General features: G+C 34.9%; 1 protein-coding gene across 1 annotated transcript in view; it reads right to left on the bottom strand.

Moving 5' to 3' along the window:
* The window catches only part of ROBO3 (roundabout guidance receptor 3), a 255,098-nt gene that overhangs the window by 99,955 nt on the left and 136,223 nt on the right, over nucleotides 1-18,920 (bottom strand). Inside the window, exons 3-4 of the mRNA XM_053690485.1 lie at nucleotides 9,969-10,126; nucleotides 5,541-5,661 (exon numbers count right to left, since the gene is read on the bottom strand). Coding sequence (XP_053546460.1) covers nucleotides 5,541-5,661; nucleotides 9,969-10,126 — 279 coding nt within the window. The remainder of the gene's footprint in view (nucleotides 1-5,540; nucleotides 5,662-9,968; nucleotides 10,127-18,920) is intronic.

Genomic DNA, 18,920 nt, shown 5'->3' with positions numbered 1-18,920 from the left:
CCATTCCCTAGTTTTGCATAACCAACACAGTTATATTAATACACTTTTTACCTCTGTTATTATCTTGTATCTAAGCCTCTGCAGACTGCCCCCTTATCTCACTTCTTTTGACAGACATGCATTTTTGCCAATCAGTGCTTACTCCTAGGTAACTCCACGTGCGTGAGCACAGTGTTATCTATAGGACTGACATCAATTAACACCCTCTAGTGGTGAAAAACTGTCAAAATGCATTCAGGTTAGATGCGGCCTTCAAGGTCTAAGAAATTAGCATATGAACCTCCTAGGTTTAGCTTTCAACTAAGAATACCAAGAGAACAAAGCAAAATTGGTGATAAAAGTAAATTGGAATGTTGTTTAAAATTACATACCCTATCTCAATCATGAAAGTTTATTTTGGACTAGACTGTCCCTTTAATTGTTATGGGATAAATCAGTGTAACTATGATCAAAATCTAACCCCACTTTCATTCATGATTACTTTTTTCGCTTCTAAATAAAAGTGCTTTTAGAGCTAATCACTCCTATTTACTGATATCGCTCCTCCTCCCGTCGCCGATCTACACTTTTTTGTTTCAGTGGCGTTTCTTCATCCAGCCAATTAATTTTCTGGTCTTTTGGCGGCCAAGTCCTTATACAGCATGCCCCTTGGATAAAGAAGCATCAATGAAAAAAAAGTGTAGATTGGCGCCCTAAAAAGTAATCATGAATGAAAGTGGGGTTAGATTTTGATCATAGTTACACCGATTTCTCCCATAACGAATAAGTTTACAATCACTTTAAGCAGCTGCAGTCTTAAGATCACTGCTACTTAAAGGGACACTCAAGTCAAAATTAAACTTTCATTATTCAGAGAGAGCATGCAATTTTAAACAACTTTCCAATGTACTTCCATTTAAAAAAGTGCACAGTCTTTTTATATTTAAATATTTTGCGTCACCAGTTCCTACTGAGCATGTGCAAGAATTCACAGAATAAGTGTATATGCATTTGTGATTGGCTGATGGCTGTCACATGGTACGTGTATGCATTTGTGATTGGCTGATGGCTGTCATATGGTATTGGGGGAATGGAAACAGACATAACTTTTAATATTGTCAGAAAAAAATCTACTTTTCATTTGAAGTTCAGACTAAGTGCTATTGCATTGTCTTGTTATTTTGCATTTGTTGATTATGCAAATCTACTGTGTTGACTCGTCCTTTAACAATCGTTTCAGGCCCCCCGAAGATGCTTTAGCAGCTTGATAAATGGGGCCCTATATATTTATTTATTTATTTCATCTTTTTTATTATCTCCAATGCAAAATATAATTTCACCTTGTAATAACAGCAAATACAACAACCTGAATTTTAATCTTCTGCTTTAAAACTTCAAAAGTGCTGGAAAAATACTTAAACAATGGCCCATCACTATAACACTAATTAGTCAGCCCATATTGCTGGCAAAGGAACATGCAAAACAACATTTTCTTCTTCACAGAATAAATTGTTTTGTATTTATCAGCTGAACTAGGAATTTAACAACAACAAAAAGTAAAACCTGCTGTCTTGAATATATATATATATGTCAAATTAAATGTTATAGTTTGGTATTTCAAAAATAATTGTGATATATTTTAAGTTATGTCTCCAAACCTTTACATTATTCATTTGTTACCTCCTACTCAACACATGTCTTGAACATATTCTGTTCCTTCCTATTTTAAAGATGAACATGAAAAAAAAATGCCCTTTGTATTTTCTAAGATAAACTGAAGGTCTGAAATGAATATGAGAAAATAACAGTATAAAAACTAAAAAGTGACAACTTTTCATTAAAGGGATACTAAACCCACATTTTTTTTCTTTCATGATTGGGATAGAGCATGCAATGTTAAGCAATTTTCTAATTTACTTCTATTGTCAATTTTTCTTTGTTCTCTTGGTATCTTTATTTGAAAAAGCAGGAATGAAAGATTTGGAGCTGGCCCATTTTTTCAGCACCCTGGATAGTGCTTGTTGATTGGTGGCTACATTTAGCTATCCAATCAGCAAGTGCAACCCAGGTGCTGATCCTAAAATGGGCCGGCTCCAAAGCTTTCTTTCCTGCTTTTTCAAATAAAGATACCAAGAGAATGAAGAAAAATTGATAATAGGAATACATTAGAAAGTTGCTTAAAATTGTATGCTCTATCCCAGTGATGTGCAGTCACTAGAGGCAGGTGAGGCAGTGCTTCACCTCTCATATGGGCAAAAATATATATATTTTTTTATTGGCTTTAAAAAAATAAAATAAAAAATTGCAAATTTTTTTCACCGCTACATGTTGTGCAATGGAGAGGCACAAGCAGGTCTGCCCACCATTACACAACATGCTGCGCCACCTACTGGATCAAAGTGGTTAAGATCATTGCATGTCCATAATTGCTTATTTGAGGCAGTCCTATTTGGGCTGAACCAATCTAGTGAGAGGCATTAGTCAGTGGAACTTAGGGTTGGGGCTGGATGTTAAATCATATAAAACAAAACAAAAACGGAAAAAAAAAAAACTTTCATTTATTTTGTTGCTGTGCTGTGAAGCTGCCAGCTTTTGCTAAAATGAAAAAGAGAGTTCTGTATATCCCCTCTAAGTGCAGTGGAATGTGCCACTGTCACTTCCTTAATACAGACAGAGGCAGAGCAGGAAGAGAGATGCAGTCAATGAGTAGTGTTTAAGACACATCTTTGAAGAAAGTTCTACAACCTTAGATTTCACTGAAAGGGATTCTGTTAGTGAAAATGATAATTTAATGAATGTGGTTTAGTATTTTTTTTGTTTTTTTACTCTTTAACAGCAGTTTAATGATCATTTTTGTATTTTGTTTACTCAACCTTTACACCCTCTAACTTAACAGCTTGCCTTCACTTTCTGAACTCTCTGTAGCTCTGCTTTTTTTTTACTTAAAAATGCAGTGGTCTCCCCCCCCCCCCCCTTGTGTCTCTCTCTCTCTCTCTCTCTCTATCTATCTATCTATCTTATCTATCTTATCTATCTATCCATCCATCTCTCTCCTTATGTGTTGTTCTCCCCCATGGTCTCTCTGTCTCTCTTCCTCCCTTATGTGTCTCTCTAACCCTCTGTGTTTGATTGTGTCTCTCTCTCTCTCTTTCTCTCTCTCTCTAACCCTCTTTGTGTGATTGTGCTTCTCTAACCCTCTGTGTGTGTGTCTCTCTTTCTCTCTCTCTCTCTCTAACCCTCTGTGTGTGATTGTGTGTCTCTCTCTCTTTCTCTCTCTCTAACCCTCTGTGTGTGATTGTGTGTCTCTCTCTTTCTTTCTCTAACCCTCTGTGTGTGATTGTGTCTCTCTCTCTTTCTCTCTCTCTAACCCTCTGTGTGTGATTGTGTCTCTCTCTCTCTTTCTCTCTCTAACGCTCTGTGTATGATTGTGTCTGTCTCTCTCTTTCTCTAACCCTCTATGTGTGATTGTGTGTGTGTGTCTCTCTCTCTCTCTCCCTCTCTCCCTCTGTGTGTGATTGTGTCTCTCTCTTTCTCTCTCTCTCTAACCCTCTGTGTGTGATTGTGTCTCTATCTTTCTCTCTCTCTAACCCTCTGTGTATGATTGTGTCTCTCTCTCTCTTTCTCTAACCCTCTATGTGTGATTGTGTGTGTCTCTCTCTCTTTCTCTCTCTCTCTCTAACCCTCTGTGTGTGATTGTCTCTCTCTCTCTCTCTCTCTCTCTCTCTAACCCTGTGTATGATTGTGTGTCTCTCTCTTTCTCTCTCTAACCCTCTGTGTGTGATTGTGTCTCTTTCTCTCACTAACCCTCTGTGTATGACTGTGTCTCTCTCTCTCTAACCCTCTCTGTGTGATTGTGTCTCTTTCTCTCTCTCTCTCTCTCTCTCTCTCTCTCTCTAACCCTCTGTGTATGATTGTGTCTCTCTCTCTTTCTCTCTCTCTAACCCTCTGTGTGTGATTGTGTCTCTCTCTCTTTCTTTCTCTCTCTAACCCTCTGTGTATGTTTCTGTCTACCTTTTATTTATTTAATTAATGAATTGGTAGTGCCATCTGATGGTGTGGCTTTATTTAAAGGGGTGGGGTCAAGCGCCCCACCATCTTTAAATTTCACCAGCCGCCACTGGATCAAGACATTTTTATATTTACTGAATAATGAAAGAATCTATAATCATAATTTGCAGCATTAAAGTAAAAAGTATATTTTAAACATATTTTAACCCCTTAAGGACCAGCGACGTACCCTGTATGTCGTTGGCCTTTTTTTGGGACTTGATTGTTTTATAGCGTGGTCTTGCCACCAGCGTTGAGACTGCTCTATTCCACAAAGCCTGCTGGAGGGAGGGCATTAATAGCGTGTTCTTGCTAGACTTGTGCTATTATGTCCTGAAAAAACCCTTAACGACCAGTGACATACAGGGTACATTGTGGTCATTAAGGGTTTAATGGGCATGGATTTCTAGATCTCATAATCAGAGCAAGCATTTTGTTATCTGGCAAGAGTTTCTGTTACAATCCTTTAGACTAAAATCAGATGTTTACTAAGTTGACCAGTTTTCCAAGACACCATTTAAAGGGACATGAAACCCATATGTTTTCTGTCATGATTTAGAAAGAACATGCAATTTTAAATAACTTTCCAATTTACATCTAATATCTAATTGTCTTCATTCTTTTGATATCCTTTGTTGAAAATCATATCTAAATATGCTCAGTAGCTGCTGATTGGTGGCTGCACATAGATACCTCATGTGATTGGCTCACCCATGTGCATTGCTATTTCTTCAACAAAGGATATCTAAAGAATGAAGGCGTATCCTAGCCACTGCCTCACCAGCCTCTGACGTCACTGCACGTCACTGCTCTATCCGAATCATGAAAGAAAAAAAATTGGGTTTAGTATCCCTGTAAGGGGTAGACTTTAGGAATTAGAGAATTTGGGCTTTAAATTGAAAAATTAAACATTAATTCTTCTATTAAAATGTTTGAATATTACCTATAAATAATTGGTTTCAATCGACTTAGACTGATCTCTGAGAATCAACACTCGAATGTTAATATTCAGATATAAATCAATGTAAATATTTGCATAGGAAACTAGCACATCTAGGCAAGATTCCCCACTTGGTTTTTCCCAGAAATACTCCATATACAATGTTACCAATGCACAAGAGAATTCTGGGTAAGATATGCAAATTAGATATGCAAATTCTCAGTTTTTTTGCTTCAAATACTGTTTTAACACAGCGATCCTTTTAACAGGATTATTGCAGCAATCCAGAAATCACTCACTAGACAGCCTGTTTCGTTCTTTTTGGAACTCATCAGTAGGAGATAGATTTCTGGTTGCTGCATTGGTAAAGCTACTTACAAATATGAGATAAAATATTAGTAAACTTCATTCAATAATTGGAAAGATCAATATTTTTAGAAACTGTTTATCATTCATTTTCCAAGAACCTAAAATCTGATACTTTAAACAAATGTGGCAAAACGTTCACCCATCTCTACTAATCATGATGTGCTAAATTGTATACATGGTACCATGGTTTCAGGTTTGTACATACCAAAGACCACAAGCTGAGCAGGTTCACTGTCACGTTCTCCCACCATATTCGTAGCCACACAAATATACATTCCGGCATCGCTCTTCCTGGTATTGGACATCATTAACTTTCCTCCTCGAATCTAAATGAAACAATATTCTATGTAATTAGTAGAGATTATCATATCAAGCTAACAATTAAAGGGACATTCCAGTCAAAATTCAAATGCACATAGATGAATTACTACTTTGAATATAAACATATATGCAATATACATGTATTGTCAAAAATTGCTTCTAGTAAAAGTTAAAACTGTTTTAGTGTTAGCATTTTTCTATGCACATGCATATGATAGCTAGATATTCTCAGTGTGCCAGTATTTAAAATGCTGCAGCAGCTGAGAGCACCAGTGGGGTTTGAATCAAATCAGCAATGGTTCAAATTGAGTCATTACCAGATGATACAAGCACCTTAGACTTCTCTGAGCAAGTGCTGTTTTTAATATGCTGGTGCACGGTGCATACTTAAATACACTTTCCAAACAGCTATAGCTTTTACTATGTTACAAAAATACTTTTATTCAAATCTGAAATGCATCCATGTGGATTCCAATTTGGGCTGTAATGTCCCTTTAAATATGTTTCCTTTTTGTTGGCATTTATGTAGGTACTTAAGCAAATTTAAACAGTAACTAAATGCTAGATGTAATACTATATTCAAATAAATATTATGCTGAGAATAATAAACAGATTTTTTTTTTATTCTATTAGTAAGGTATTAAAGAAATACGTGTAAAGCTTTAGGATCCCCTTTACCATCATTTGCACAGTTAGTGTCTATGCACAGTTAGTGTCTAGGTAATTTATTTCCTATTGTATGTGTGTCCCTAACTGTCCTCAGCAAGAGAGAAAGAGATAAGAGGAAACATTAAAGGGACATGAAGCCCAGTTTTTTTTTCTTTCATGATTCAGACATGAGTATGTGATTTTAAACAACTTTCTAATCTACTTCTATTATCTAATTTGCTTCATTCTTTTGGTATCCTTAGTTGAGAAGCATACCTAGGTAGGCTCAGAAGCAGCTATGCAATTATGGGAGCTAGCTGCTGATTGGTGGCTGCACACAAATGCCTCTTGTCATTGGTTCACCAGATGTGTTCAGATCCCAGTAGTGCATTGCTGCTGCTTCAGGAAGGGATACCAAGAGAATGAAGCAAATTGGATAATAGAAATAAATCGAAAAGTTGTTTAAAATCGCATGCTCTATCTGAATAATGAAAGACATTTTGTGGATTTCAAGTCCCTTTAACCCCTTAACGAGCAAGGATATGCCAGGCATGTCTTACAAAAAGTGTCAGTTAATGACCAAGGACGTGCCTAGAACGTCCTCTGGGGTTTCAAGCGGTGGAAGCGCTTGGGACATCTATAGTGAAAGGGAAGGAGGGAGAGTGATTTTTAAGTATTGGGAAAGGGATCTGGGAGGGGGCTAAGGTATTGAGGGAGGCAGCTACACTACAGAAAAGGGTTTTTTTTTTTTTTTTTTTTTTAAAAAGGGCAAATTTTTGTAAACTGGGTACTGGCAGACAGCTGCCAGTACCTAAGATGGCGGCCAAAAGGTTGAGGAGGGGAGGCTTAGAGAGCTTTTTTGGGGGGATCAGGGAGCTTGTAATGGGGGGATCCTACACCTTCGAAAAACATATACATTTTTTTAAACAAACAAAAGCACATTTATTTTTATACTGGCAGACTTTCTGCCAGTACTTAAGATGGCAGTGACAATTGTGGAGTGGGAAGGGAAGAGAGCTGTTTGAGAGGGGTCAGGGAGGGATCACTCAACACTAAAGCTAAAATTAATCCTAAAAACTCCCTACAAGCTACCTAATTAACCCCTTCACTGCTGGGCATAATACAAGTGGTGCACAGCAGCATTTAGTGGCCTTCTAATTACCAAAAAGTAATGCCAAAGCCATAAATGTGTGCTATTTCTGAACAAAGGGGATCCCAGAGAAGCATTTACAACCATTTGTACCCTAATTGCACAAGTTGTTTGTAAATAATATCAGTGAGAAACCTAAAGTTTGTGAAAAAGTTAGTGAAAACAAATCGTTTGGAAATAGCAAAGTACTACTTGTACTTATTGCCCTATAACTTACAAAAAAAGCAAAGAACATGTAAACATTGGGTATTTCTAAACTCAGGACAAAATTTAGAAACTATTTAACATGGGTGTTTTTTGGTGGTTTTAGATGTGTAACAGATTTTGGGGGTCAAAATTAGAAAAGAGTGTTTTTTTCCATTTTTTCATCATATTTTATAAAAAAAAATTATATTAAATTATATGATATGATGGAAATAATTGTGTCTTTAGAAAGTCCATTTAATGGCGACAAAAAACGGTATATAATATGTGTGGGTACAGTAAATGAGTAAGAGGAAAATTACAGCTAAACACAAACACAGCAGAAATGTAAAAATAGCCTTGGTCCTTAACGGTAATAAAATTGAAAAATGGTCTGGTTACTAAGTGGTTAAGTTACAACATGGAGGAACCCATTACTTTATAGAAACTTGGGGAATTGGAAAGTTTTCAAAATTAAATTAAAAGAAAACGGGACAAAAATATTGAAAGTATATTGCAAACGTGTTTTAATAAACATAGCTAAACATTTTATATTACCATCTCATACTGTTTAATGTCCATTTAAAGGGATATGAAACCCAAATTTTTCCTTTCATGATTCAGATAGAGAATGCAATTTTAAGCAACTTTCTAATTTATTCCTATTATCAATTTTTCTTCATTCTCTTGGTATCTTTATTTGAAACAACAGGAATGTAAGCCGCAATCAGCAAGTGCTACCTTATTGCTGAACCAAAAATGGTCCGGCTCCTAAGCTTAAATTCCTGATTTTTCAATTAAAGATATCAAAAGAATGAAGAAAATTTGATAATAGGAGTAAATTAGAAAGTTGCTTAAAGGATTACTTTCTGTTATAATTTTTAAGCTAAACAGCTAACATATTAAAGTTAATAAACATTAATTAAAAACTACTGACCTATATTTTCTCCAAAACGAAGTTTCATAACGTTCTAAAAGTTATATCTTTTATTCGCCGATGATGTCACGTTATCCTGCCCACTATTTTCAGCACTGCATGTTCAAAATACTTATACCAATAACTTTGTGTTTAAAGCGCCATTTTGAAACCTAGGTATTGTAAACGGATTGGTACAGAGCAAAGGATACTCACGGAGTGGGTTTGGAAAACAATTAAATTTGCAGACAAGATTTCTTATATACGGTAGAGATATGTTAATGAAATGCTATTGATAAAAAGCGTATTTGGGGTAGTTAGTTAGTAACAGGCATAGAAAATATTTACTTACAGTGGTCCTTTAAAATTGCATGCTCTATCTGAATCATTAAAGGAAAAATTGGTGTTTCATATCCCTTTAAGTCACGCAATATATTGTTTAAACTTTCAAAACCTTTTAACATCTTATCATAAACTTAAACCGCTATACTTATATTAGGAAATATTGTAGAATGAATAACAAGGCTTTTGGCAATATACATTTTCTTGTTATTAGTTTTGCTTTTGTAGTCATAACATGAAATTGGTGTAAATTTAGGGCACAACTCTCAGTAAATGGATGCATGAAAGTTTTTTCAGGGCCCAGGCAGTGAGTGGCGGTTCTAAGATGAAATATTTGGGTGGTGAAAAAGACAAAGAGCATAATATATGGAGTTGCTTGGCAGAGCATGCACTGCCCTATGCAGCTGAATAGGGGTGCAACATGTGAATTAGGAGGTGAATAGCACCCTCCGTCACTTATATAAAACCACCACTGGGCCCATGTAATCAAAACTAGCACAGAGGCTGAGCTTTTAGGTGTGCTACGGTTCTATGAAACTTTAACATTTAACATGAAGGCAGAACGTAAAATAAAAAAATAATAATAACAAAAAGCACACATCACTAAAGTCACAAAAACCAGTAAAATGAGGGTGCTGCATATCACAGAAAAATACTCCAATTTCAAGTAACTGCAAATGAAAATGAACACTTGAAAAAAAATCAATTGATAGCACAGCAGGTTGCTAAACTACAAGGAAAATGGCCCATTTACTTGACTGTTGGCAGTTTAAAATGAAAACTGTACAATGTTCTCTGCTGTAAACTACAAAGTTGATTTAAAAAAAAAAAAAGAATGTTCGCTTACTGTGCAATATACACTGTAATCTGTCACATATCTCACACCACCATGATTCAAAGTAACAGGTCATTCTAAGTACTCTTGATTGGCAATCTGGGCTGAACAAATCAAAAGGTGATATTTTCATTGAAACAATATCACATAAAAGACAAGATATTGCTCTGCACTTTTTTTAATCAATTTACTATACGACTAAGGAGTTGTAAGGCATACATAATAAAAGATGACTTACCGTAATGCGTTCGTCTTTATCACTGATGCGGACATTTTCTTTTTTCCAAGAAATTGTAGGTTCAGGGTGACCCCTGGGAGGTATACACTCCATAACTGCTGGTTCTCCTGCTGCCACAACCACGTCATTGGGAGCCTGACGAAAATCATCTCGTAATACTGAAAGAGAAAAGTTAGATAAATGTGAATATAGGTGTGTGTAATTCCTACATAGATTATATATAGTGAAAATAGATAGATAGATAGATAGATAGATAGATAGATAACCCAATATATTTTATTCCCCACAAAATATTATGCATTAAATAAAATAATCTAGAAAGCATTTTCCTATGAAAATCTGTTTTATGTTCTTCCATAATTATTTTCATTGAATATATTAATGTACCTGTAAATAATATAAAGCAGACAGGCAGATATAGATATATATGGGTATATTTATAATTATATCTGGAACTTTTATTTAAGTGTTTGGAAATTTATACTCAGTTTTACAGATCTTTATAGATACGATTGGAAAAATATAAGCAGGATAAGTAAACCTTTCTAGATCTCCACTGATCTAAGCTAACCTTTCTCAACCACAAGAAAATCACTTTATTATTCCCATGTAGTGGTTTCTTAAACAAATTAATCAAAATGTATTTAAATCAGTTCACAGGAATCCACAAATAAAAGCACACCCTGAAGAACCAAAAACAAAGATAATAACTACTACCGCCCTTAAAAGTGAATTATGTATGTATGTATTGGGTACTTGTAAAGCGCGGCTAATCACCCGTAAGGGTCTCAAGGCGCTGCTCATTTTATCGACCTCGGAAGGATGAAAGGCTGAGTGAACCTTGCCGGGGATCAAACCTGCAACCCTTGGGTTGCTACAGAGCTCAGCCACACTGCCTTAGCATGCTGAGCTATCTGCCCATATATTGCCCATTTTTTGACGACTAAACATATTTATTCTATTCTTAAAAGATGACCATTTGTGTATTGTTTTCTTGGTTAAAAGGGTGACACTCTTTAAAGTTTGCGGTTACAGTACAATACACTTCCCTACATGCTGTTTGTTAATTACTAGATTACCATGTCTACTCCAGTGAGCATATTTATCTTATAGAAACAGGAACACAGTTAGGATGGCTGTATTGTAATTCCCAAAAGTTACCATCAGAAATCAAATTGCACCATTGGGCCCTAATAGAGAACCAACTGCCTTATGTATTGTTTAGGAATATGTTATTTTTAAATTTGTATTTTAACATTACACTAACATGAAAACTCAAATTAGAAAATAGATAGCAACTAGCAGTGAACTACTCTATTTTAAAAGCAAACAAACGTTGTGTATATTTTTTACTAAATCTTCCCAGAAAATGTTGGGCATTTTTTTGTTTTGTCTTTTTTTACAAAATATTTTATATCTTATGTTCAGACAAACATAAAGGGTTATATTTAGTTTATATTATCATGTTATATCCTGTTACTACAACATTAACTGTAGAGTCTATGATGGTTATACTAGTATATAATTTCTTTTCTATAGTCTAAATTTCTCAATAAAGTTTTTTTGTTTATTTGGGGGGGGGGGGTTGCATTGTCTTTGTGTACATTTACACACATGGGTTCCTGTGCATGTTTGTATATATTTTATTTTATAAAGCTTGATCATTTAAATGGGAGATTTCTGCCTCTGTTTAGCCTAGCTGAGGAATAAATGCCTTCCTAGAAAACCCACAACAAAAGAAATACCACTATTATAAACCTCCAAGATTACATTGTTTGATCACAGTATGAAACAAAGACAGACTTTATTGACACAACTTCTATATAATTTCTAATTTACACTGAAATATTATATGTAACACTGAAGCACACACAGGGACATTTGTCTTCCCCAGGTGACAACAGCCATAGTCTAAATCAAAATGACAAGGCTCAGAAAGAAAATCCCTGAGGTCACCAATTGGGGGGGTCACAAGTCCACTCAGCATTATTAAATAAGTATTTTTTTTTTCTACACTGTCAAAATCTTTTAGTAAATTCAAACCCTATCTATAGTGGACATTTCGATCGCTGTCTGTTTGAGTGAGATATGCGGCTTGGAGAAGCTTTGAGCTTGATATATACAATAGCCATTTGCTAATGAATGTCCAAAGCTGGACGCCCTACATCTGCCCAAAAAAGGTTATGTAATACCACCCAGTCAGTGAACTTAGGCCACAGGCCAAGTTTTGCAATTAGGGTTATTGGAACTCCCAGGAAATGAGTGAATTCAATTTCTGACATATGGCCACTCCTTATTAATTAATTGGTTTCCCACCTTCAGCATCTTTGAGTGCAGTACAGATGCTAAACAATAGCCTTATTTATTATGATGGAGCTCCTACTCAAATATTCTCAGTTCCTGAATCATAAAGATGCTGCTAAGGGTTGTCATTTGTATTATTACACCACATACATCCTTCAGCATACTAACAAACAGATAGGGTAAGTATCTATAAATTATCCAGCTTTCACCATAATTATGGCTACTAATGACCATATGGAAATATTCATTGCATTATATTGTTTTTGTCAAGAAATGTGGATATTGGAACAATGACTTTGCTGCTACTCCCTTACAGAGAACCCCAGAATGACAGACTTAAACAGTAACACATACATTTGTACCTCAGTATGGTAATGGGACACACAGCTCAAAGTGAATTTCCTATAAATTGTTTAATTATGCACAGTAAAATTAAATTACACTTTTATTATTTATTTTGTCTTCTGTTCCTATTATTTAGCTCTGAGATTTGCAAGTTTTTTTTCCACATTACCACAAGAGGTTAAAGTGCATACTATTGTCTTCATTAGCCTAACCCAGCAAGAAAAATGGTGATCAGAAAATGTAAATGAAACACAATTTTTTTTATTTTGTGATTCAGATAGAGCATCCAATTTTAATCAACTTTCCGATATACTTTTATTATCAGATTTGCTTTATTCTCATAGTATTCTTTGTTGAAGGAGAAGCAATGCAGTACCAGTGAGTTAACTGCACACATTAGGTGAGCCAATCAATAGAGATATATATATGCAGCCACCAATCAGCAGCTAGCTCCCAGCAGTGCTTTTCTGCTCCTGAGCCTACCTAGGTATGATTTTCAACCAAGGATATTAAGAGAACAAAGCAAATTAGATAATAGACTTAAATTGAAAGTGTTTAAAATTGAATGCTCTATCTGAATCCTGAAATAAATATTTTGGGTTTCATTTCCTTTTGAAAACTGTACTCGGCACGTTTGAAATCCTTTGAGTGCTAAGCCATTTCCCACCTGGGTGCTAAGTTGGTTTTTTTTTTTTTTTAAACATATTTATTTTTTACTTCTTTTTTTTCCAGATTACCTTTCCAATGGGGGGTCTTGGGGGTCTGTAGCTGCTTAGATGCCTGAGATGCAGGCTTCTAAGCAGCATGCCCCCATTTCCCTATATTGTACATTGTAATTTTTTAATAAAGTTGCGCAGTGACGTCATCACGTCATTGCGCGTGACGACACCATGGGAAACGTGAAGCCCCGGCGATGCCTGTCACTATACAGGCTAGATCGCCGGGGTGGGAGTCAGTGGGAGCCCTCAGATTGTGCTGAAGGTGATTGAGTGCTAGCGACGGCTTTTAGCTGTCGTCATCACCTGACTGGAACAATTTGCGGTTAGCACTCAAAGGGTTGGACCAGTAAATACAGTAGATTTGCATAATCAACAAATACATGATAAAAAGACTATGTAAATTTCTAACAAATCTCAAAGTTATGTCTATTTCCACTCTTCCTTCCTATATCATGTGACAGCCATCAGCCAATCACAAATGCATAGACATATATTCTGAGAATTCTTGCACATGCTCAGTAGGAGCTGGCGACTCAAAAAGTGTAAATATAAAAAGACTGTGCACAATTTGTTAATGGAAGTAAATTGGAAAGTTGTTTAAAATTACATGCTGTATCTGAATCATGAAAGTTTAATTTTGACTTGAGAGTCCCTTTTAACAGAAATGCATTTTCTGAATTACACAAAGTGTAATTGTAGCACTATACATGAGAACATTTATGATTTTATTTTGTATGTTTCACTTCTAGATTATTCTTAAGATCTTTATGGCTGTTAAATGGCTCAAAGAAATAAAGAAGTGAACATGGTGTAGTGTTGAAAGGTAAAGCAGTATGTACCGATTTAACATTTTTATTATCACCTACAGACTGGCTTCGTTTTATTAGGTTTCAATAACTGGGCAGCAATGTTTTCTGTTTATTACTTAATTCTAAAGCAAAGCAAGACATTCCTAATTATCTAATACCCAGCGGTATGAACAAACAATAGGCCCTTTTTATCAAATTAAGAATATTTAATGGCTTGATTTGGCTCATACCAAGCATAATGTCTGCTTTTAATGGTTTGGCTTGTACCAATCGTAATGTCTGTGTTTAATGTTTTGGCTACTATCGAGCATAATGTCTTTATTTACTGACAGATGGTTTGTATCACCAAGAGTTGGAAGCAAAAAATGTTTGATTTTATCAAGCAGTTTTTAAAGATACATATCAAATGAAACTATTGGGTTAAAAATATGATTTACAATATTTTAAACCAGGTTGAAAAATTTGAGAAATGGTTCTAATTTGCTGTCAAAGTCTATTGTTTGTTTTTTACAACATCAAATATGAACAGTTCTAAGGGACTAAAACCTAAGTTAGAACAATTTTATCTATAAACCAATTGAATACAAAATGGGAACCACATATTACTACTGAAACATCCAATAGAAATGTGTGACGCTATCAGTTAAGGGCATTGTAATTTTCTCTTACCAACCTTGTGGTAATTTATGATAAGTAAAAAATAGCCTTTTCTTCTCGCTCTTATAAAACAGTAGGACCATGATTCTACTTGTCTTTTGTATCCAAACCTTCAAGGTAATTGATTTTTTTTTCAATGTGTTTTGCGTCTTTATCTTGAGGTGAGCATCCCAAATGCCACAGCAGCAAGTTAAGACTGTTCAGTGCTGGTTCGTAATAGTAAATTGAATTATTTAAATTCAGAGCTGTCAACTTGTGACAGATAAACCTTTCCTCACAAGATATAATTGTTCATTAAAACGAATTACAGACTCTCCAAAGCCAGGACCCTATGCTGTCAAAGAGCAAAGTTGCTATAAAGTGATTAATAACAGTATTCACCCTGCTAATGAATCTAACACTGCTATAAGTTTCATCGACATGACAAAGAAATATGGATTTAATTTTTTTTCCCTTTAGAAATCAACCAGTTATTGAAAGCACTTATTTTTACTAGAATTAAAGAGAGAAAATGGTAAAACTAAAATGTCAGATTACAACAGCTATGAAAAGGAACCATTATAACGAACCTATCTATCACTACAAAAAAAAATATTTATGGCCAGATTACAAGTGGAGCTCTAAATATCACTTTCATGAAAGTGATATTTGCACTCCACTGTGTAATACCAGCGCACGCTAATATGCTTTGGTATTACAAGTTTTCAGCAATGCAAAGGCGACCTTGCGTTTGCATTGCTGGGAAGCATTGCGCTCATGAAAGCGTGCTTCCATAGGCTCCTATAGGAGCCTCGTTCTGATGTCATCAGAGATATCAGAACCTAAGCGCAGTGCAGGGGGTAAGTAGTGCAGTGATCGAATCAAATTTAAATATATACTGTACGTATATGATTATATACATATATATTCATTTGTGTATATACACCTATTAACACATAAATATATATGTATATAAGCATATACATATATATTTACTGGGAACACACAGTGCCCATGGAGCACAATGTAAAGGCACTTTTTTAGTGTTGTTCTTTTTTCTTAAACCCCATTTCCGCCAACTTTAGCCTCAAAATACTGCCTAGTGCAGTTATTTTATTAAAAAACAAAGATGACGCCATCTTTATTTTTTTAATAGAATACACAAGACCTTGTTTTGGGGGCATTTAGGGCACATTTATAAAAATTTACCAGAGATCTGATATGGCTGATTAATTATCGCGAGCCCGCAAACGGGCAAATTGTAATAATTTAGCGCTCCAGTTGTAATCTAGCCCACAATTTGAATGAATTAAAAATGTAACAATATATATGTATTTTATGACAAACTAATGTAGTGAGTTGATTCACTAATAAAATGAATTAACTAAAAAAAAGGATTCAATTGCTAATTTTAAAATACATTTTAGTTTACTAAAGCAAAACATTTTATTTGTAAATACAATTAAGAGTTTTTGTAATATATATATATATTTTTTAAATAAAGTCAACAAGTATTTGGGACTGGAAATTGGCTTTTTATGAAAACAGAAATCGCTGCTCTAAGGCATTACATAACATACCTATGGTAGCCATGACAACAGCTTGTATCATTGAGGAAAGAATATCGATGTGTATATCTATGGGTGTAAACATACCATTTTCTGACTACTGGGGTAGAAAAAAATTGGTAAAATACATCTATTTTTTTGTGGAGTAGAAATCTGTTATTTAGCTTATACATAACTTCTTATAATTTTGTCTATATGAAAAATGTTTTAGTGGTAATTTTACAAATACGAATTCATTTCTTGCAGCAGATTTTTGTAATTTAGGATGGTTTGAGTTTCTGAAGTATTTAATGTAATAATGACCTAATTTTAATTGTGTTCATTTTTACTGGGCCCCCCTTGGGAATATTTACAATTTCTAAAAGTTCTTGCACAATAATCCTTATTCTTTCAGACTTTATTTAGAGCAGTGTTTCACAATTTCTGTTCATTGGAACCCTGCTGTCTCAATGTGTGATTAATGTTACACAAGAACATTTTTCAAAAAGGGGTTCTCTCTGTGAAAACTGATGTTCAAAGAGTGAGAAAGTATCAGATTAAGATGTACAATGGTGTATAAACAGGCTGCTATTGTAGGTACTAACCATGAAGAAATATATATTTTAAAATAGGGAGGTTTAACAACATTCAGAAGTTGGACTTTCACAACCAGACACTGTATATTATGTGTTGGCTGTTTACATTTTTCTATAGTTTGGTTTGATCTACTAAATGATCATTCATTTTTACAACCAAATTCTAATAAAATTAAGTGTGCTATATGTTAAAATTGTGTGTGCTTATAGTTAAATTGCTAAATTTCCACCAATAGCTTATAGTCATAATCAACAAGGTATAAGAAAGCAACATTCTAACTAAACAAAAAAGAATAGAGTATACACTATATTTGTTTCTAAGTGTAAATGTTTTTTTTATCATCTATATGACTAATCAAGACCACTTTCTTTTATCAGACACTCATAGATATTCACCCCTAACAAATTGTGCCTCTTCTCTGTTATCAATCCACATAGATGTCTAAAAATTCACAGATAATTCTTCCAATATGTGATGACAAACATATCTTACAGATGACATTATCTATTTCACTATTAAACACTAACTGTCTTACAACACCGCTTAGCCCTATTGTGACAAGCAAATGAGGATAGGATAAAAAGTGGATTCTGTGATTAAAGAGAGAAGGTGATCTGTTAGGTATGATGTTTAATATATGGGCTTGAGTGGTCCAGATAAAGTCAGAAGTTTTTCTAGCCAAAGGAAATCAACAGCAGAACTACACCTATTGCTTAAAGTGACATTATATACTAAATACATTTTATGCACCTCCGTCTAATTATGGGGGCCTCCATTTTGGAACCTATGTTTCAATGCAGGTATCAGCACTGGAATTCAGTCAAAGCTAGATTTCAACATCTATTGTGCCTATAAATCTGCATACGACCGAATCCCCTGATTTATTAATGCAAAGTGCACCTAAAATTGAGGATGTCCAACCATAAATTCCTCTCAGTTCTTTTGAGTTTACCAAGGCTCACGGTGCTCTTAAAAAAGGGTTAAATTTGCTAGTTTTAGTCGCATTTCCTAGAGTCCGCCTTAGCATTACGCCCAGTAACCAATTTATTAAAGTTCTACTACAAGTACTCGCATTATAGTTTTCCATAGGTACTGTGGATAACAGCATTAGAAATCATTATATCTTTGAGCTTATGTCATGTTCACATCTATTTGTGATGGAGTACTTTCTGATTCTAGCAGGTCTATCTTTGGCTAGATACATATGCTAAATATAGAATGCAAAATTGCCCCACAAAGAATGAAAATTGTGTTGTGGTAGCACACCAAAATTCATCCGCAAATTTGCCCCATGTAAAAACGCAATAGATTACTTGAAGAGGGCAAAAAAATACTACCTAAAAAAACATGGGTTTTTCCTTTTTTCGTGTGGAGAAAAACATCATAATCTGCCCCAGCTTGCCATCCAAACAGGGCTTATTAATATGTGTAATTTTTTAGATAAATTTGTGCGCAACGTTACGTCTCCAAGGGCGAGCTGCAGAGAACACAGAGGAGAATACAAAGGGGAATTCTCCTAAACCTTATCTAAATCTAGCCCATACTGTCCACATTGAGGAGAACCACCCATGCAGAACTTTCACTATACTATAACCCTGGAATGAGGTGACAAGCGAAAACGGTACAGGTACAGTATATAATTTTAGGCGTTTACGAGAATTTTTAATCTTGTGAGTTACAATATATGGGGCAATATTAAATGTTAATCTACTCTTGAAATGGAGTGGCGCTTTTCTTTTTTTTTATTTTAAATCCCTTTAAATAAGAATCTAAGGAAGTCATAAAAATAAAAATAGTGGTGTAACGGTGATCAGTTCAGATTTTACCCATGTGATACAGGCATCTTACTCTGCCCCAGGGTAATGCATGTCATGAGACCTCTATTAATAGGCAAGTCACAACTGTAAGGTTTCCTGTCAATTAGTGATGTTAAGTCTTGTATTATTCTTTATAATTTATTTTCTAAAAATTCAATAAAGATTTAATTCAATACAA

The sequence above is a fragment of the Bombina bombina genome, chromosome 8 (assembly GCF_027579735.1).
Source record: "Bombina bombina isolate aBomBom1 chromosome 8, aBomBom1.pri, whole genome shotgun sequence".
In the NCBI taxonomy this organism is placed as follows: Eukaryota; Metazoa; Chordata; class Amphibia; order Anura; family Bombinatoridae; genus Bombina; species Bombina bombina.
Note: the sequence above shows the minus strand (reverse complement) of the source record. Positions and strands in the feature narration are given on the sequence as shown.